The sequence below is a fragment of the Nicotiana tabacum genome, chromosome 3 (genome assembly GCF_000715075.1).
Source record: "Nicotiana tabacum cultivar K326 chromosome 3, ASM71507v2, whole genome shotgun sequence".
In the NCBI taxonomy this organism is placed as follows: Eukaryota; Viridiplantae; Streptophyta; class Magnoliopsida; order Solanales; family Solanaceae; genus Nicotiana; species Nicotiana tabacum.
In genome coordinates, this window is record NC_134082.1 from 195,290,231 (window position 1) to 195,311,895 (window position 21,665).

General features: G+C 33.6%; 2 protein-coding genes across 8 annotated transcripts; one reads left to right on the plus strand and one right to left on the minus strand.

Moving 5' to 3' along the window:
- The first annotated feature begins 298 nt into the window (after positions 1 to 298).
- On the plus strand, positions 299 to 10,271 carry LOC107784011 (polyadenylate-binding protein RBP45-like). Its single transcript, XM_016605061.2, has 7 exons — positions 299 to 801; positions 4,950 to 5,418; positions 8,960 to 9,015; positions 9,090 to 9,220; positions 9,299 to 9,398; positions 9,485 to 9,658; positions 9,902 to 10,271. The coding sequence occupies exons 1-7, from the start codon at positions 499 to 501 to the stop codon at positions 9,902 to 9,904; spliced, it is 1,236 nt and encodes a 411-aa protein (XP_016460547.1). The 5' UTR covers positions 299 to 498; the 3' UTR covers positions 9,905 to 10,271.
- A 4,160-nt stretch (positions 10,272 to 14,431) lies between these two features.
- On the minus strand, positions 14,432 to 19,081 carry LOC107799049 (mediator of RNA polymerase II transcription subunit 21-like). 7 transcript variants are annotated; one of them, XM_016622119.2, is made up of 6 exons: positions 18,560 to 19,081; positions 17,353 to 17,519; positions 16,453 to 16,685; positions 15,523 to 15,600; positions 15,252 to 15,303; positions 14,432 to 14,880 (listed from the first exon to the last, which is right to left on the minus strand). In XM_016622119.2, exons 3-6 carry the CDS (start codon positions 16,483 to 16,485, stop codon positions 14,804 to 14,806), a joined length of 240 nt encoding a protein of 79 aa, XP_016477605.1. In that variant the 5' UTR covers positions 16,486 to 16,685; positions 17,353 to 17,519; positions 18,560 to 19,081; the 3' UTR covers positions 14,432 to 14,803. The 7 variants fall into 7 exon arrangements, 6 of the variants coding, with proteins under 6 accessions (XP_016477605.1, XP_016477601.1, XP_016477606.1 ...); XM_016622115.2 differs by having other exon boundaries at positions 14,432 to 15,017; positions 18,560 to 19,079; XM_016622120.2 differs by having other exon boundaries at positions 14,432 to 14,877; positions 18,560 to 19,078.
- Between the last annotated feature and the right edge of the window lie 2,584 nt (positions 19,082 to 21,665).

Sequence of the window (21,665 nt, forward strand, 5' to 3'; positions counted from 1 at the left end):
GCATCTTAATGAAATTAAGTTTTTGTTATAGATCTTAATCATACAGACCTATTCAGACTCATTAAGTGGTTGTGAAGTAGAAAAAATAAATACATTTAATGATTAAGATCTGATTAATTAAGATTCAAACTTTAAAAACAAACACACTTAATGTCTGACATTTGAATGATTAAGATTCAGACCTTCATTAAGTGCAAACAAATAAGACCTTAGTAGCATTAAATATTTTTTGGTCAATTCTGGTTGTTTTTTGATTAGTTTTTTTATGAGCTAACGGATGCAAATATTAAACTTGGTTAAATAAAAATTTGATAGTTTAACCCCCCCAAAAAAAGAAAGGCAAGAAAATATCTCGCAATAACAAAAGTCACGCGTGCACCCACTGCGTCCCCTTCGTTACATTACTTTTTCGTCTCTCCACATCCATACATCCTTCTAGGGTTCTGCCGAATCTCCCCCGACCCCTGCCTCTCTTAATCCGCCCCCATCTTCACCACGATGCAACCAGCAAATTCCATGGTTCCACCACCACAACAGTACCAGCAGCAGACACAGCAGTGGATGACTCAGCAGCCGCTGCAGTATCAGGTTCCGACGCCTCAGCAGCAATCTGGATATTATTACCAGCAACCGCCGCAGCAGGGCGGAGTTCCTCAACCTCAACAACAACAGCCTCAGTATAACGCCTCCGGTTCTGTTCAGCCGACTACTGCTGATGAGATCCGAAGCCTTTGGATCGGAGATCTTCAGTTTTGGATGGACGAACAGTACCTCCTCAACTGCTTCGCACAAACTGGGGAGGTATGCCTCGTATACCAACAATCGAATTTTTCTCCTTTTTATTGTTTTACCGTACGTTGTGATATAGATTTTTGCTGAATTTTGGATTCATAGTAATTGTTGTTTCATGGAATTTCTCGTTTTTGCTTTAAATTTAAGAGGCTTTATGTGGAAGATTTGATCTTTGTTATCTTCCGAGAGATTTTCAAGTGTTTGCTACATTCAGATATGAATATTTACTGAATGTTTATTTGTGAAATGTGAATATGATGGTGTTTGTATTTCCCAACATAACGGTGTATGTTGTGTTCACACTATTTTGTTGTTGAGCATGTGATTGTATTATTGCACTCCCTTTCACTTATTTGGTGTATTTTAAGATATTATTATTACTTCTCCTGCTTCTTTTGTTGTTACAGATCTTTTCTTTTGTTTCTTTTCTGAAATTATTATCTCTTTCTGGTGAGCCGATTGTCTCCCGGAAATATCCTACCCTTCCCAGACCCCACTAGTGTGATTTTACTGATATGTTGTTGTTGTTGATGATGGTGTTTGTATTTAGTAATTCTGTTGGGAAAAGTTACGTTACTATGCTATAGTTTGTAATCAGTGACTTTTGGGTTAGATTGTTGGTGAAAGGTATGTGAATAAGCTGTAATTCGTATTCAGTAACTCCTCTTACATCTATTCCTATACTATAAATAGGAATAACCAGGTAGGTCATGGTCAACATGTCTGCCTGGCCATCACGAGGTTAATTTAGTCATTAGCTTGTAGTCCTGCTTTAATCATTTGTCCTTCTCGCGCTGGAGGTGTATATCCTAGCGCAGACTGTAATGGATGAAAATGCCAGGTTCCGCCTACTTTGTAACATTTAACTTTTACAAAGATTTGTTTTGCCCTTACTTTATCTCCTTATTACTCATCTTTGTTTCTTAGTTTTCCGTAAATCCTTTGTACTTTAAGCCCTCTTTGGTAAATTGCTTTGCATCAGTTTTGAAATGGTCATTATCGTGGTGGGACCCATCTGAAATTTCACAGACATTTGAATAGTAGCACTCGGTCTTATCTTTCTAATAAAATTCCACACGATCTTCTCAATAACAAAATTAGTTTAAGGCCATAGACTTCTCCTGTCTAACTACCTTTATCTAGCTTATTAGAAGTCATTATATGATATAGAGCAAAGGAAATGAAAACCATAAAGAAAATAAAATAAAAATAAAGGAATACGAAGGAAAATTACTCAAAGGTCAACTTCAACACTGATATTCATGGGTCCTTATTAAATTCAGGGTCAGTTGAATTTTTTCGCTATTTACAAACTTATTTTTAGTTTTATGTCCCTACCTCTTTTTCTTTATATATTGGAGATTTATTTTTACACATAATAAATATGTCTTATACACATAAAAGATTTTAAAAAATTATTTTCTTAAATTTAAAATTGTAAAGGGATATGATGACAAATAACACTTAAATTCATATAATGTAAAATGCAAAACTAAATTGGAAGTCTTGTATTTTAATGCATGAGCTTGCACGTTGATTTCTAAATCTCAAATCATATTTTAAATTTTTGGCTTTTCAATTTAAATTACATGCAATGATAGTATAAAAATTGTTTACATCATGAGTATATTTTAATCTTATAACTGTTTGTCTGAAGTATTATTTATTAAAAATAGAGTTATATGTAACTTCCCTTTAAGCTATTTGATTGTATATATATTTTATTACATTGTCAATACATAAAATTTAAACTCTTAAATTTTCAATATATGGACGCCCAATACAACGAATAATTTTTGGCTAAAGAGATAAATGTAAAAGAATTCGAAAAGCTTAAAAAATCTTTTATGTAAATCCTATTTTGAAGATTTTGAAGTTTGATATAAGAACAAATTCATAATGCACTAATAGTTATTTTATATTAACGGACAAATTTTTCAGTTTTTCAGTACACATGAATTAGCATAATTATAATAGTTTTATTTATTCTAATATTGTCCAATGAGGCAATTACTTTAGTGTCATGATGGCCATTTTTACTTTGTCAGTATAAACCTTTTATAAGACAAAATAAGCCTGTTTGTTAGTAATACTTTTGCATTTGGTCTATCGGCACAAAAAAACTTTAAAAAGTAAATTCTTCAATATTTATCAAATAGCGATGTATTAACTATGAACTTGGCGATAATATTTTTTGGAAGATTTACATATATAGGTTTTTTTTGTCACTATTTAAGCTTTGATCCGCCTAATTAGGCTATTTAAAAATAACTTTCGCATCGAAAAATGAAGTTCAATTCCTAGATGATCGCAAGAAGACTTACCTTGCCACAACTCAAACACGAATTACTAAATTTCTAATGGATGGAATTGCTATAACCTATAAGTCCTTGCGCATCATTAGGAGTTCCATATAAAATGTATCGTAGCTTCAAAGTAAATAGTTCATATATTCTGACACATCATCAAGAGTTTTTAAGAAACTTCACGAAGAAATTATTTCTTCAGAATAGGTTCAAATAACTTTAAATTTTGTATCTAATATTCTTACACCAATAGACTTAATAAAATCTCTTTGCTCTTCAACAATCAATCCAACAAAACTCAATAATGTTATTTTTTCAATTTTAACCAAACCAATTCAAATCAATCACAAATAAGAAGGAGAAGAAAGCGGGGTGGGGTGGGGGTGGGGGAGCAAGTTCTAACGAATTTCCATAAGGGGTATATCTCACGAGCAACAAATTAAATGACAATAATGATCTCTGAATAAATTAACTATTTACCGCAAAGACAAACAAAACAAAAAAGATGATTATAAAGAAATTCTCGCATATGAAATATCTTGGGCCCATGCTTAGCATGGGCCGTCTTTTACTAGTTGTTGGTAGAAGGTATGCGAGTGCACTGTAGTTTATATGCAGTGACTTCTATTAGTTTGTTGTTAAAAGGTATGTGAATTTGCTGTTGTTTGTATTTAAACTTGTGTTACATTGTTGGTATGCAGTGTGTGAATATTCTGTTGGTTCTACGTAGTAACTTGTGTTATGTTGTTGGTAAAAGGCGTGAGAATATGCCTTATAAAAGGGCATGTTTGTGCAAGTAAATTGAATTTGCTTGTTGGTAAAAGTATGTGAATATGCTATAGTGTGTATTCAGTAAATTGTATCACCTTGTTGCTAAAAGTTCGTGAATATTCTGTTGTTGTCTTCAGTAATTTGTATTAGAATGTTGGTAAAAGGTATGTGAGTCTGCTGTAGTTTGTAGTCCTGATCTTGTACTAGCTTGTTGGTAAAGGGTATGCGACTATGCTGTTATTTGTATTCTGTAACTTGTTTAATTTTGTTGTCAATGGAAGGTGTTAAGGTTAACCATATCTAGACAAGTAAGGTAAGCCTAGCGGAAAAGTACTTTCCACCTTCAGCCAAGAGGCTGGGATTCAAATTACAAAAGGAGCAAAGTGGGAAAAGGGCCAGTATTGACTCTTTGACAGGGTTGTTAGAGTTATCTTTTTAAATAAATGATAGCTAAGTTTTAATTAGTTTGTCGAAGTGGCTTGGGATTATCTTTTGGAACTATCAGCTGCTGTCTAATGGTTGCTTTTTATCTTCTAATTAAGTTGTTCTTCAGTTGAGATTCCTTTGATGTGTTACAGGGGTAAAAAATTGGATAGTAATTTTTAACCTTATAATTGGTGGCTATACCTGCTGATACCTGCCTCTTTTGACTATGGGCCTCTTTTGACTATGGGTATTGACACTGGAAAGGATTAAGCTGAATGCGTTTTCACTACATCTGGCATATTGCAAGAAGGGGCCTAATAATCCATAAATAACCTTATCATAAAAGTAAATCCATGTGTAATCCATACACAACCTTACCAGAAAAAGTAAATCTATGTGCATTCCATAAACAACCTTATCAAAAAAGTAAATCCATGTGCAATTTGTTTATGCTTACCGATTGTGTGATGGTTGAATTTAGATGCATGCTTGTGTGAGTAGACAAAATAAACACATGCGCTCTTTCCCCCTCTCTATTTATTTTTTTCTTGCCTCTTATACTGTATGAGCAGTAGTGTTACTATTAACAGTCTTCTTTCCCGTTCACTTTTTAGGTTTTTTTTAGAGAATATTAACTGCTTGTCTCTTGCGTAGGTGGTCAATGCTAAAGTTATCCGTAACAAGCAAACTGGACAGTCAGAGGGTTATGGCTTTATTGAGTTTAATAGTCATGCTGCCGCAGAGAGGAATCTGCTAGCATATAATGGGACCTTGATGCCTAATATTGAGCAAAATTTTAGACTTAACTGGGCATCTCTTGGCTCCGGTGAAAGACGTTCCGATAATGCTCCTGAATATACAATATTTGTTGGTGACTTGGCAGCTGATGTCACTGATTACATGCTCCAGGAGACATTTAGGGTTAACTATCCTTCGGTGAGGGGTGCTAAGGTTGTAACAGATAGGGCCACAGGGCGCACCAAAGGTTATGGTTTTGTTAAATTTGGGGATGAAAGTGAGCAGTTACGTGCTATGACAGAGATGAATGGACAGTTTTGCTCGACCAGGCCCATGCGGATTGGTCCTGCAGCTAACAAGAAGGGTATGGGTGGTCAGAGTCAAGGTATGTCTCAACCCAGTTGGTACTTGTACTGCTTTATGTGGTAATCTTTTACAGCAGTTAAGCGAAATGTATCCAGCTTGCAGCTTGATTGCTTGCTTCACTTGGCTTGTAGATTTTGGATCTTTTGTTTTTTGTTTAGTTGCCATAAAGTCCTTCAATGGTCAAGTTTTGATAGTTTGAGGATGCTGTTGCTTTATTTTGGGCGGAGCTGATGTCTATTTTTGTTTTGCTCGGCCATATGGGTGTCATTACGTTTCCTTTCATTCCGATTATGCTCTTGAATTATTGATGAGTACCCAGCTATCCACATCATTTCGTTCCAGTTGTTTAAAACTTCCCCTTGAAATATTAAATCTCATAAAACTCCGCTTGTCTCCAAGCAGGATGAATGGGAGGCTCTATGATTTAAGGGCCTGGATGCTTGTTTCAGCTGAAATGAATACCATTTAGAACGTGGTTTGGCGTAAGTCAGTTCATTTAAATGTCGTTAAATATCGTTATGTCGGATCCTCGTAACTTCTTATTTTTATTTTGCAACTTTTCCATTACGCCGCACTCCTTCCGTCAGATTATTTTTCTTTACTTTTCAGCCATTTTGCTATCTTTACTTTTCAGCCTTTACTTTTCAGCCATTTCACTTTATCTTTACATTTCCACCATTTTATTAACTTCAATATCTTGTTAGCCTGCCTGAAGTTGAACTTAATCTTCATTATTCCTTTACGCTTTTTGGTAGTTTCATTCATTGATTTAGTTCCTAGCCCTGGATTCATCTCTTAAGTCTGCTTCATTTATCTCATGAACTTGTTCAGTAAATCCCCTTTACAGGGGCGAGAACTTTCCTGCCACCATTACAATCTTATGCTGCCATCATATGTTTCTGTTTGGTACAGGATCTGGTACTCATGCTTTCTTTATGTGACACTATTACTAGTTGAAGGAGTTAAACCCTTTTTTCTTTGACTACGATTTTTTATTATTTAAATTATCTTGAATTATCAACCATTGTGGCTTGTAATAATTTTGTATCGCTCAAGAATCTGTAAATTTTATTTCAAAAACTTAAAGAATCGATGCCCAAATTCATGCTAAAACTAGGTCCTTTGACTCTGTATATTCCGAGCCTCTTCACATGAATGGGACAGAGGGGTTATAGTTATTTTTAGCTGACAGCTCTATGTACAGTTACTTGGGTAGTATTTCTCTTTTTGAAGGTTTATTTTGATAAAATTTCGCCACTAATATTCTGAATATTTATCTCATGGAGAGTTTAAATAAGATGATAATGAGGTTGGTTTTAGGGATTCTTTCGCTATGATCTCTTGACTGACGTGAATTGTCTTATGATTGGATTTCAGAATATTGCACTTGAATAGTGCTTTAGATTCTAAATTTAATTGGTTTTGATTTTACTAAAAATGAGTATAGGATAGAGATTGCTTGGAGCCCCCCTCCCCCTCCACCCCGAATACGGAACCAAAGTGTTGCAAAATTGGACTCAAAACACCAAAATAGGTGAAAAAACACTTGAGAGCATTTTTATATATAGCGTATGGATTTCATGCGCTATACCTTAATGACAAGTTTCTCCGTTAAGGTATAGCGCATGTAATTCATGCGCTATGCCTTAGTTTGAAAAGGCGGTCAAAGACTTAGTATAGCGCATCAATACATGCGCTATACCTTAATGTGAAAAGACAATTAGGTATAACGCATGTAATTCATGAGCTATGCCCATTTAATTAAACCAGTCTTCTTCCCCGACAGAACTCCCCCCCCCCCCCCTTTAAAAGAGGAACTTCATTGGAGCCCACACCTTCCTCGTAATTTTGTCCCGTTCATATTTTATCGTTCTAACACCAGATCCAAGGCTGCCTTGTGGAGTGGAACTCGCTTATTACCCTAAATAAATAACATAAATTAAAATTTATTTACAGTTCTACTACACTAAAGGACACTAAATAACACTAAAAGTCATATATTATTGTTGTACAATTATAAAAATAGTCAACATGTAACACAAATTATTCAACAACTATATAACAGAGGTATAATAAGCAATTTTCATACAAATTTACTAAACATTAAACTAATTCGGATAAAAAATTCACAAAACAAACACAAAATCATACAATACAATATACAATACTAACAACTAATTGCTCATATATATATATATATATACACACACACACACACACACACACTAAAAAAGTCTTTAGAAATACCTATTCTTGAATTTTTTTGAATGGAGTAAAAATGACTCTTTGACAACCGAATCGGGCTATAAGCGAGTTCCACTCCACGAGGCAGCCTTAGATCGGGTGTTAGATCAATAAAATGTGAACGGGACAAGATTTCCGGGAAGGTGTGGACTCCAATGAAATTTTTCTCTTTTAAAAATTGGGGTGGGGAGGGGCGTTTTGGGAAGTTTTGTTGGGGAAGCAGAGGGCTGGTTTACGTAAATGGTATAGGGCATGAATTACATGCGCTATACCTTATTGTCTTTTCACATTCAGGTATAGTGCATGTATTTGATGTGCTATTCTAAGTCTTTGACCACCTTTTCAAACTAAGTCATAGAGCATGAATTACATGCGCTATACCTTAACATAGAAACTTGCCGTTAAGGTATAGCGCGTGAATTTCATACGCTATATATAAAAATGTTCTCAAGTCTTTTTTTCACCTATTTTGGTGTTTTGAGTCCAATTTTGCAACACTTTGGTGCCTACTACAAAGGTGGTTTGGTCATGGAAACTACTAACCCCTTTTCTGCCTTTTATCACCTCTTATTTAACAGTCACATGGTAAAGCATTATAATTATCTTAATGCATGAGATAGGATGTAATGAGTTAATGCCATTTAGGCTGGGAAAGTCGGGAAATTATTCAGAAACTGCAGGACACCTAGTGGTGAATATACATCTTGAGAATATTTTTTCTACTTGTTTACTCATATATTGGTCTTCATTTTGTCCCTTCGCCTAACTGTGGCTATCCCTGACAAATTTGAAACATAAATCTCTTCCTGCTTCCATACTCCCACAAGCACATCGGACATATCCGTTGTGTATGCAAAGTAACCTCATGTTTGGTGATCCAACAGTTCAGATATGTTTCCATTTTTCAAATGCTTGATTGCCTCTCTAAACTTTTAGACATGCCTCGTGACCTTTAACGGTTTAGCCAAATGCCTGTCAGTTTGTGTTCGGATGCATATTCTGTTTCTTTTGGGACCTGTAGGAGTTAACAATTATCCTTCTTTCTCTTTTGGGGCTATGCAATCATCCGACTGATGCATGATCTATATAATTGTGAAATCACAGTGTGTTTTATCTCTTGAATCATATGTAATAGTGTTCTGTTATCAAGAAAGTTGTACAAAATGATTTGTATTACTGATGGTGGTTGTCCCCTGGCTGACCTTTGCCTTCTTGTGATGGTTTATGGTACATACTTGTTCTTTTGTATTCCATCTTACTCATGAAGCATAAAATTTTTCTCCCTCTCCCCTCACCTTTGCCTCATTTTTTTGCAGCTTCATATCAAAGTTCACCTGGAACTCAAAATGAGGATGACCCTTCTAATACCACTGTCAGTACATTTCTTTCTGGCAGAATTTGACATTCAGTTAGCTTGTACTCATATCCAAATGAATTTGGTTGCAGATTTTTGTTGGGAACGTGGATACCAATGTAACAGATGAGCATCTGAGGCAGATTTTTGGACATTATGGACAGTTGCTTCATGTAAAAATACCGGTAGGCAAGCGGTGTGGCTTTGTTCAGTTTGCTGACAGGTACAGTAATATGCCTTCTGAAGATGATCAATCTCAATGCTTGGAGGCTTAACACATGAGCCATCATTGTTATTGCAGAAGTTGTGCTGAGGAAGCTCTACGGTCACTAAATGGAACTCAGCTTGGTGGACAAAGCATCCGTCTTTCCTGGGGTCGTAGTCCTGCAAACAAGCAGCAGGTTATTTAGTAATGCCAATATTCTAATTTCTGGTTTTGGCACTTCTCAGTTGGTACCAATGAACTATGTGTTTCTGGTTTGTGCAGCCTCAGGTTGATCCAAACCAATATGGCGGTTATTATGGGTGTACACCTGGATATGAGGCGTATGGTTATGCTCCACCTACTCAAGATCCAAATCTATATTATGCGGCGGGCTATGCAGGATATGGGAATTACACACAACCTCAACAACAGCAGCAAATGTTGCAGCAGCCTCAGGTTTGATCAACCCGTTGAGCTTATTTATAACTAAAATTAATAACCCATCTCCTTTTTTGAATTAAATGGATGCAACATTCTTTTAGGTTATTAATATCTTTTAGCTGTTGACTGCTGCTTATCTTTTCTCCACGATTTCGTTTCTGGTTTAACTGGGGAACAAAAAGTTGAAATTTAAACTATTAACAGCAACTCATGGAAAATGATGATGTATTCGATACTCATTTCACTTTGTTTTTGCAGTGATCTGCTGGTCGAATGAATTGCTGAGTGCTTCATTGCATGACTACTTACTAGCGTTAAAAGGGGAGCGCAGGGGATTCTCAGTTGAAATCCAGATGTAGTATATTTCACTATCTATGGGTCTTGGAAACTTTTGTAGGCTAGTTCTTGGGGATACAATATATTTCACTACTTTTTTTAGTTTATTGCCTGCTCTTTGTTTTTTTATGTTTCATATCGCACTTTTGTTTCTTAGATATGAGATCTACATATACTTGAAGACCTTGGAGAGGTAGAGGGCATGTCTTTATACATGTGCTTGTTTGCTATTCTGACAATGATTAAAACTTCATTTTGGCAGACGGTGGTTAATGGTTTCTTTGATAATTGCATGCATAATAATCCATTTGGGCGATTCGTTCTCCGTTGTATTCAGATGAGAAGCTCACTAGGCATCGTTTTAAGATCCTAACTGACTTGAAGTTTTCTGTCGTCTTTTGGATTCCCTGATGCTATGCTACTCTCCATGGCAGAGATATCTTGTGTGTAAAAACTTTAGATTGGTGCCAATTGCCACCTGATCTGGTTACTTTCCATCATATGGAAGCCTCATGCGATCCTAACAAAAGTAACTTCTAGATACTTATCTCGCTGCTCTGAACATTGAGTATGACTGTTACATTCTTGTCTCACTCCGACTCACCTCTACGTATAAACCAATTATAAAATATTTGGGAAAGCCTCCAAGCTGCAGTAATCTATATTATATTAAAAGCACGAAGGCCTTTAGTGAAATGTCATTCGTCTTTTTTACCCTTTAAAACATAAAGTTCCCATTAAACAATATAGTAATTTAAGTATTGTAAGATTTTTTGGTAAATTTTGGTGAATAATCTTGAATTATTTGCTATTAAACTTTGCCTTGATTATTTGGTTAAATTTTCTTCACGTTTCTTACACAAGGAAACTTAATAAAAAAAATTCCTAATTTTCACTCTCATTGAATGACACTATCTCATTAAATTCGTTAGATTCCTTTTACTCTTTGGAGTATTAAATGAGTTATTATGTTTGCCTAAATTATTTGGTAAAAGTTTTCTTCACGAGTGTTACACAAAAAAAGTTCGGATTTGGGACTTAATTAGATTCCCTTTACATTTGGGACTTGGTAAAAGTTGGGACTTTGGTACACAAGGAAAGTTGGAGTATTAAATGTGCCTTAATATTTGGTAAAACTTTCTTCACGTTGGTTACACAAGGAGAGTTTGGACTTGGTTAAAATTCCAGAAGTTTTTATTATTTGATAACTTTTTCTTGTCTTTTTGACCTACACACAATTTACTTTAAATAATTCATTTCATGTATCAAATTGTGTACCATAATACTTCTATAAAAGAAGCTACAATGTCACAATTTAATCGTCAAACTTCGCCCTATTCCAACATTACGATCTCAGGTTTTGTTTCTTTTACTAATATCAATATCTTTTGCTACTTCATATTTTGCAAGCACGTTTGCATGCACCAGTTTTTAGTGTTGCATCAAGTAATTATCTTTAGTGTTGCATCGAGAAATTTTTATTATATAATGTTTTGTTTCATATTTTGGACTTGGCTAATTTCAAATGTCACGTAACTTATAATTTTAATATAGGTTATTGAACGATTGCAATTCATCACAGAAAATCGGTTAGACATTCGATCTAAGTCTTATTACTTAAATATTAGTATTATTTTTCGTTATAATTAATAATACATATTGCTATGCCAACTCAAGTTACTTGTTATATTAAAAGCACGAATGCCCTTAGCGAAATGTCGTTCGTTTTTTTTACCCTTTGAAATTTGATTTCACATTAGACGAAATAATCATTTAATATTTCCTAATATTTGAGAATAAAAATTGAATTATTTTTCCTATATTTAGGAATAGATAATCAATATTCCCTAATATTTAGGATTTCTTTCCATCATTTTTAGGTTTTGAAGTCCTTTTTTTCCTCATAGTTTAACCTATTTACGCATTCCTTTTTGTTAACATTCGCCCACTTACAACGTTTTGTAAGATTTAGGAGTCCTCACCTCCCCCCCCCCCCCTATATTTTAGCATGAAAAGATTTCTGCCATATAGCTATTTAAATACAAGATATATGCATATTATGTTATTTTTTTGCCATAAATAATCATAGTTAGTTATATCATTAAATTTGAGTCATGCATGATCTTTCAAAAATTATATAGCATGAACACGAAGACGTCATATTAGTAAACTTTAAATCACAATCTATGAATGCTCGTCTTCTTTCTTTTTCTGGTAGGAGAAAGAAATTACTTTTTCCAGTTATTTGTTTGTTCCCGTTTTCGATATAATTCTTTTATCTTCTATGCCACTTCTTAAAAATATAAAGTTATAATGTACTTTTGGTGACTACGACCATATTAATTTATTTGATGTATTATATTTATATTATAATTTTATATTACAAAAAACATATACTAATGATGTGCAGGTAACGTTAGAAATATTTTTTATGTTTAAATAAAGTATAAGCAAATTAATAAAGTGAATTTTTGATAGACAATTGAAAATTAAAAGGGTGTCAGTTATGATTTTTTTTTTTTTTACAATATCTCATGTATGATTATTAGTTTAAACTAACATTTTTACAAATTTTATACAGGTTATTCGGATCATTTGCATTCCCTAACCGGAAATTGGTCAGACATACTAATACATATCAATAAATTAAAATAAAAAGTTCATACAAAATATATTTAGAAAACAAACATGTAAAGCTTTTTTTTTGTAAATTATTTTTCATAATTTTTTTAAATAATATAAAAATTAAAATATTATTTTAATTAAATAATACTTACTTTTAATCCAAATTTAAATGAGAACTGATTATACAGACATAACAAAACTAAAAACTATATTCATGAGATTTGGTTGAAAGAATAAATTGTAATTCTGATTTTAATATAAATTTCATATTTTTACTCCTTCTATGATATGATTAACATAGTCCATTCAGAATTCGTCAACTGCAAGTAATTCAATTTTAATTATTGATTCTTACTCCGTAAAAGGACAACATTTGGATGCATCCAAATAAATACATTAATATATAATTGGGCAGAGAAAAGAAAGATTTCTCCAAGATGAAGACATAGTGATTTCTTCTTTTCTAATCTGTTGAATATATTATTTTTTATTGATAAAAGAAATTGAACAATTTGAATTTTCTTTGCGAGAAAAATAAAAGAAGACGTCTTTTGCCAGTTAGTTGATCCTCTTTGTATCTTCTAAAATAGGTACAAATCCCTATCTATGATTAGTATTTATCATTTTTAGGAGCATATAATTGTCTGTTAATTTTTAATTTAAAATACAAATACAACTTTGAATATTATTTTTAAATAGTTATTATCAAATAATGTATACTATATTAAAAGCACAAAATCTCGTAGCGAAATGTTCTTAGCCTTTTTACCTTTTAAAAATATAGTTTGCACTTAGAAAAATAGTAATTTAATTATTCTTTTAATTAAAATCAACTAAATTTTACATATTAAATCTTTTTTTATTTGAACTATATTGAAAGTCCTTATATTTGGAACTTTAAAATTATTAAAATTTTACCTTATCAAAATCTTGCATTTAACTATATATAAATGATAAACAAAATAAATAAAGGGAATAATGAAAAAGATCAAAGAAAGAGGAAATATGAGGTTTTGAATAATAACATAGGTGTTAAAGTCTTTTTATAAACTTTGTACGTTCAGATTTATATGAAACAATTATCAGTTATTCCAGAAAGATAATTTATGAGATATCTTAACATTTTTAACATTAAATTTAGATGAATATAAGTAGGTTTCTTGACTACAATTATGGCTTTGCATTTGATTTAGAATTTATTTATTGTATATAATGATTGAGATATACAAAGTACTTTTATTTGTTTTTTCTTTCTGGGAACATGTCATTCATGGATGACTTTTTTACCTAATTGATTTTTTATTATTTGAAAAAAAAAATCGCATTGAATAAGAATAATAACTACAGTTAAATATTTAAAATTTGGCATTAGCTAATACTATTGAATTACTCATATCACTTGAATACTGATACTGCAAAACCAAATACAGAATTCTAATTTCAGTCATTGAAATAATTTTTAAGCTGAATTATTGACTGATAATTAAGTATTTATGTTGGACAATTGTTTCATTATAGAGTTAATTATACACAATCACCATTCATCATTTTCAGGAACTTATACTTTTATTTGATAATTCAAAGATAAATTTTAAATAAGTTTTTACTCATTGAGATAGGGTACACGCGCAAAGCGCGTACTCTAAGACTAGTTATAATAAACGAGCAAGCTGAGCTATGAGCTATTGCTTGGTCACTCGATTTGGCAATATCCGAGGACGATGGCATTTTACAGTTGGAAGTATCCAGGCAACGTATTAGTAGAGTGTATTTAGATAACCTCTACAAAATATGTAAACAAATCAAAACAGTAGAACGATGAAGTCGTTTGGGAAAATGGGTTCTATTTGTACTCCTTCCCTTGTTTTGGCTTATATGTTTAAGAAAATACACATCCAGTAATTGCAATTCTATTGACTACATAAAACTATTGGAGCAGAGAACCATATTAACCAACTTTCCAAATCGTGCTTGTCTCGTAGAAGACGCCAGTGTTATGGTTAGATAGAAGGAATAGGAAATGCATGTGAGGAGACAAATGAAGGCTGAATTTGCTTTTAAAACACATCATTCCTAGCCTTTCCATTACGAATAAACAAAGATTTGCAGCAGGTACACATGGAATGCTGAATTCTTTTCTGCAGCGGCCAAGAACTTCAAATGGTAATGCCAGAACACAGCCAGTTTATATTTGACCAGTTAGTAAATGCACCCATAAGAAGCCTGGTGCAGGCGATTTGTTGTTCCTCCAAGGCATATTCCAGGAAGAGGGCCTCCTTAAGCAAATACTGTCTGATTAGTTCCATCGAAAATGAAATATGTACTAGTAGCTTAATTCATTCTGGCTTCTTAAGGTTCAGGCAGTTATCCGTTGCTTGATTAAACAACTCCTGAACCTGCTTTAGCTCCTTTTCTAAGTCAACAAAATCAAACTGAGTTTGGACCTTAGCCAAAAAATAATAAAAAGATTGAAAGGTACATAGACGTTTGGACCTTAGCGTAACTAGAACAACTTAGGAAAACAAATACATAAATGCTAACTTTCCTCGACCACAAATTCTGCAGTATGTGCATAGCCATGTATTGTGTAAAAAATGCCTATCCCAAAACCAAAATTATGTCAGATACAGTAGGAAAAAATCCTTACCTGCAGCTTCCAGTTGCTTTTGAAGTTCTTGGCCAACTACATCGCTCTCAGCCTACATAACATACAAAGAGTAAGAGTTACTGGGTAAAATGCAGACAAAATTACCTAGCCCAAAAACGCAATCACAGATTAATATTCATTTATCCTTTTTAATTAACTATATAGAGCTTCTGTTTCTCAGTAAGAATATGGCATTGTAATGAGAGGAAGACGGAGCATCATCTTGCTCAAATATCATATGTCAAAAAATTATCTACAGAGAAGCTTATACCTGGAGTTCTGCAATTCTTTTCAATTGGGCTTCTTCACACCCATCTGATAAAGGAAGAGCAGCAACCAATGCATCAAACTGTCCAGTAAAAGAACAGAAGAAAAATGTTTTCAAGAATACGACAACATTGTAGCAAAGCAACACTTTAGGAGCACACTGCAATAGGTCGTATGCAATGTCATTTGTGCATCTTAAGTTTGGTGGGATGCTAGATCAGACAACCTCTGATTGCGAGGACAAGATGAAAACAAGGGAAATATAACTGTGAACTTGAACACCTTAGAAATAATGACAAGTGTGTCCATGTATTTCACTAAAGATAGCTAAAGGGCCACAAGCTAGAATAAATTTTCGGGTTTTGAAGAACCATGGATTACCATATGAGACTTAGCCTAGATGTTATTGTTTAACTCCTGAGGCTGAGAGCAAGTTCTCAAGTTAAAGTCCCAAGAGTTATGAGATTCTGTTTCAACTAGTAGTTGGAATTTGCCACCATTATGTGAATAAGTCGGGTTTTAGTTTGAGTAGTTTGTGATGTTAATTACATTAGTATATGTATTGTTAAAATAAAGGACAACATACTTAGGTCTTTGAACTCAACCACACTGGTCTCAAGACTCAACAAAGAAAGACTTAAACTTAGATAGGATGAGCCATGAAACATAAATATCCCCATGACAATGCATAAAGGTCCACAAATAAGATAATATAAAGATTTGATGTATTAAAATATAAATAGACTAGTAAAAGGAAGACGAAAAGACATTATTTGACCAGAAAAAAAAATATCAATATTCTAGGAATCCTGGATATTTTCAAAGTACATGCAAATGATCCATATAATGTGGCTTGCTCATCTTAGTTGATCAACTTGATCTATGACCAAACGAGGGTGTTATAGAAAGAAAATGTGAAGGTAGGGAGGTTTACCTGCTTGGCAGCCTTAACAAAAGCAGCACTCATTTACTTTGGTTGTTCTGCAACATTGGCTGCATCCTCTGTAGGATTAGCAGGAGGCGGTTCCGGATAATTAGGTGACAGACGAACAGGAGGGGCATCCCTCTGAAGGGTACCAAAGGTATTGAAAGCAAGAGCTGCAATGGTATTTACTTGCTCCTGCAGCTGTGAAATTATATCCACCTTGTGGATCCTTCCCTAAGTTCCTAGAAAATGGTGAATTTAGATTTTAAGACGATTGCCTATATATATTGAGTACCAAGGATTCAGGGCTACTGTTATTTTCATCAATAACTATCATTCACGCATCAGTCACGGATAGACTTGTCAAAGAAGATATAAGCAAATCACAAAATTCAAATTGCTTTTGGTAACTTATCACAACAGCAAAAAAGATAAAGTTTTTTATGGCACTAATGTAGATACCACGAAGTTGCTGATTGTTTCTCATGCTACCAAACTCTACCAGAACTGGTCTTATCATATATCTTACAATACTTATCAACTGAGTCACATAAAATCTTATCATGTTGTAATCTAATGAGGTATTCCTAGTATATCTCAGGTAGTATTATCAAAGCATGGACAGTTTAACTTTGCTTTTTAGTTGGTTATCACGCACAATATTCTTGTAGTTGTCCTTTTCCGAAATGGACCAGTCACAATTGCAACCCAGTCTAGTGAGGGAGTTGCTAGAAAGTCTTTAAAAGCAAAAATTGCAAAAATGCAATATCATCCATGGGGCTTGAAGCGAAAAGTGAGAAATGAAGCGCACAAGTCACTTAACATAAAAATAACCAAACATACATGAATTTAATACTGTAACAACAATCAAATTGTAATTAAAATAACTAATTTTATCGACCAACTTACAAGATATTAATCCAACTTCTCAAAGTTGAAATTCAAACAATCTACCACGTTATGATCAATGGATCACTTTGGGCATCTTTGTTCGAAGGAAAACCACTTGCTTTGGACCCTCTTTAGAAGATGAACTGATCGATTTTAACAGCACTGGCTAGATATGCCATTAAATGCTACAAGACCAAAAGAACAATGAGTTCTTGAGGTTTTATGCTAGAAGCAAACTGTCAAGTGCACAGTTGATCAAAAGCACAAAACTTGAAAACAAGAAAACTTTACTATAATACTTAGTGAAATCTTGTGGTTAGTCATTCAGATTTTCAGAAAATTTGATTCTTACTTCTTGAAAACAAATTAACCATCACCATTTAAAGCTATTATAACATGGGAAGCAAATAAAAACATATACTAACTTGTAAAAATCACAAGGAACAATGATTCTAATATAGCACTAAAGCATCACATAAACCAAAATACACAAAGAAAACCAAATGTCCAAATAAGAAGTATCATCATTCACAAATTGGTAGAATTTAATCAATCATTCACTTATCTTCTGAGCTCCCAACAGAAGTACTGAAATTAACTGCGGTTTTTAGCTTTTAATACAGATGACTCAGCCTTGCAGATGGACATAACGACAAATACCACAAAGGTGGAACTTTCCCTCTGCATTTCAACTAGTTACAAGCTACTTCTTTTCGCCCTGTTTCACTCTGCATCTTTATTTTTTTAACCCATGCTTTCTGTCAATCAACTAAATTTCTTTATACTTCACTACTCATAAGGGAAGGTGGTATCTGATCCAATAACAATATAATAAAAGAACTCACAAAAAGAAGAATATTTTAAACTAATCATAATTCACAGACACGTCCAATTCAGAGTTCAAATATGTAGCAGAAACCTCAACAGCCATCAAATTTGCATTTTTTTTGCAATCAAAGAATTGCAACTAGGAAATTCAATTCAAAAAAAAAGAAAAAAGAAATGTCATCCACCCAAAGTTGCACAAAAAAACGTTTGCGAAGCTCCTTGGATCCAATACCCTAATAAAAACTACAAGCTTTAACAGTACAACTACATACATAAAGCAGAAACGAGACTGAATTATACCCAGAAAATTGAATGAAGCAAAAAGGGAAAACCCCACAAGATATTTGGAGCAGAATATCAATATACTTAAGATTTGGAAGTACAGGAAGACACTGACCTATGCAATGTGAAAAGTGAGGTTCTGCAAGAAAATTATAGAATCAACCACATTATTACAATCTAGGGAGAAATTCAAAATTAGACAGATTTAGAACTGGTTGTTCGAAATACCGTGCTATACGGTGCTATTTAGAACTGGCTATATGGTGCTATTTTTAGCTACTTAAGATTTAGAAATGGTGCTTGAACTCCAGCATATTATATTGGAGTTGCAGCAACTATACCGGTCTAGTATAATATACTGTATTTTGAAGCACCGGTGCTCTAGTATAATATACTGGAGCTATTATACCGGAGCAAGCAAAATATATCGGTCCAGCATCCAGCATATTATGCTGGAGTTCATACACAGGTGCACCGAACTCCAGTATATTATGCTGGACTGGTCTCTGTTACAGCAAAATAGTGGCTATTTTTCATTGACTTGATAAACACCGACTATTTTTTGAATGACCAGTCCGAAAACTGGCTATACCGTACTATTTTTACAAGTAATTCGTATTTGGGTTTAATTTGGTTTGTGTCTCATAGAGTCCAGTAATAGGAACTTGGGTTTGGTCCAGGTCCTTCCCGTCAAGCTCACTCCGCCGTTTAAATTGCACATGTTTGACTATCCATAGTGTTTAAGGGGAAGAAAAAAGAATTGAGATTTTTATGATAGTTGTGCTCAAAATAATAGTTAAAAATATATAATTTTCTAATATAATATATATTTTTTATATATTTGGACAACGACCGTAAATATAAAGGTCGACCAGCAAAATATGTTAAAAGCCCAAAAAGATGTCGGAACTTTTGATTTGAAATGTAATATAATTTTTCTGGATATATAATTACATTATTAAGTATAAATATAATTTTTAAAATTGACTTATTTTTAAATATAAAATTTATATTTTTTTTAACAAATTAAGAAAAAAATAGTGCAACATAAAATGATACAAATTGATAAACATTTTTCACGAGCTACAAAGACTATTCAATTCATAAAATATATTACATAATATAATATATAAATTTAGTCTTATAAAGATTACTAGTATAGACAGCACCGCTAAACAATATAGTATACAACAACAACAACAACGACCCAGTATAATCCCACAAGTGGGGTTTGGGGAGGGTAATATGTACGCAGACCTTACCTCTACCCCGAAGGGTAGAGAGACTGTTTCCAGGAGACCCTCAGCTCAAAAAGGTAATTGGAGCCGATATATTAGTACCATAAAAATGCATAATAAAATAACAGCAATATAAGAGATATGAAATACAAAATACGAAATACGAAATAGATGGCTGGTATAGTAAAACTAGCAGGTAAAGCCCTGCATCAATAGACGACCAATGACATTCTTAGTCTAACTCCTAACTAGCTAGTCTCACTCTATTGTGCTGTAGAAATATTCACAACTTTCCCCTAACCTACAACCTTAATGCCCGACCTCCATAATTCCCTGTCAAGGGCCATGTCCTCAGTAATCCTAAGTCGCGCCATGTCCTATCTGATCACCTCTCCCCAATACTTCTTAGGTCGCCCTCTACCTTTCCGCGTGCCCACTACAGCCAGTCGCTCACACCTCCTCACCGGTGCATCAGTGCTCCTCCTCTGAATGTGCCCGAACCATCTGAGTCTCACTTCCCGCATCTTGTCCTCCATGGGGGTCACGCCCACCTTCTCTCGAATATCTTCATTCCTAATCTTATCCATCCTTGTATGCCCGCACATCCACCTCAACATCCTCATCTCTGCTACTTTCATCTTCTGGATGTGTGAGTTCTTTACCGGCCAACATTCAGTTCCATATAACATTGCAGGCCTAACCACTGCTCTATAAAACTTACCTTTTAGTAACGGTGTCACTTTCTTGTCACACAAGACTCCCGACGCTAACCTCCACTTCATCCACCCCACCCCTATACGGTGTGTGACATCCTCGTCAATCTCCCCGATCCCCTGAATAACCGATCCAAGGTACTTGAAACTACCCCTCTTGAGAATGACTTGAGAGTCAAGCCTCACTTCAACTCCCGCTTCCGTCGGCTCAACTCCAAATTTGCACTCGAGGTATTCCGTCTTCGTCCTGCTCGACTTGAAACCTTTAGACTCAAGAGCATGTCTCCAAATCTCTAGCCTCTCGTTGACGCCGCCTCGTGTCTCGTCAATTAGAATAATGTCATCAGCGAAAAGCATGCACCATGGCACCTCCCCTTGACTATGATGAGTTAGTGCATCCATCACCAGGGCAAATAGGAATGGGATGAGTCAGTGCATTCATAACTAAACAATATAGTATAGTTATGAATAAAGAAGAGAAATTTTCATAAAGCATTATGGTTGCATAACGGATACAAACCAAGGCAAAATACCAAAAATCAAATGCTCTTGTTGAGAGTCCAAACTCAAGACCTCCGCTGTGAGCACCTAATTTTTGATAATATTTAATTTTTTTATCACTTCTTCTATGTAAATATTTTAGGGGTTTTAACCTACAATTTTTAGCTTTGTTACACTTTTTATTATAGGGTAAAAATACAAAATTTAAAAGGTGAATTATTACTATTAATATTATTTTATTTTTATTTTTAAAATAAAAAAAATGCGATTTTTTTTTTAATTTTTTTAATTGTCGGGAGTGATTTAAAAAATAAGAAAAAGGGAAGTATTGAATAAAAAAAATAAAAGTAAAAGTAGGTGGAATTCTCTTTTAAAAAGTAAAAGAAAGTAGAAAATTAAAAAAATAAAAGTAAAGTTTTGTGGAATTAAAAAATAAATATAAAGGTATCTGAAAATTAAAAAAAAATTAAAGTAAAAGAAAGTAGCATTTTTAAAAGAAAAGCAAAAGAAAGTGGATTGTTTTTTAAGAAAAGTTAAATAAAGTGGAATTCTCTTTTAAAAAGTAAAAAAAGTGAAATTTTAAATAAGATAAAAGTAATTAAAGTTGGAATTTAAAAAAATAAAAGTAAACAAAGTTGGGATTTCTTTTTATAAAAAAATAAAAGCAATTTGTAAGTGGGATTTCTTTTAATTAAAAAATAATAAAATAATAAAATATTTTTTAAAAAAATCTGAAAAATCTCGAAAATTTTGCTATAAATAGGAGGGA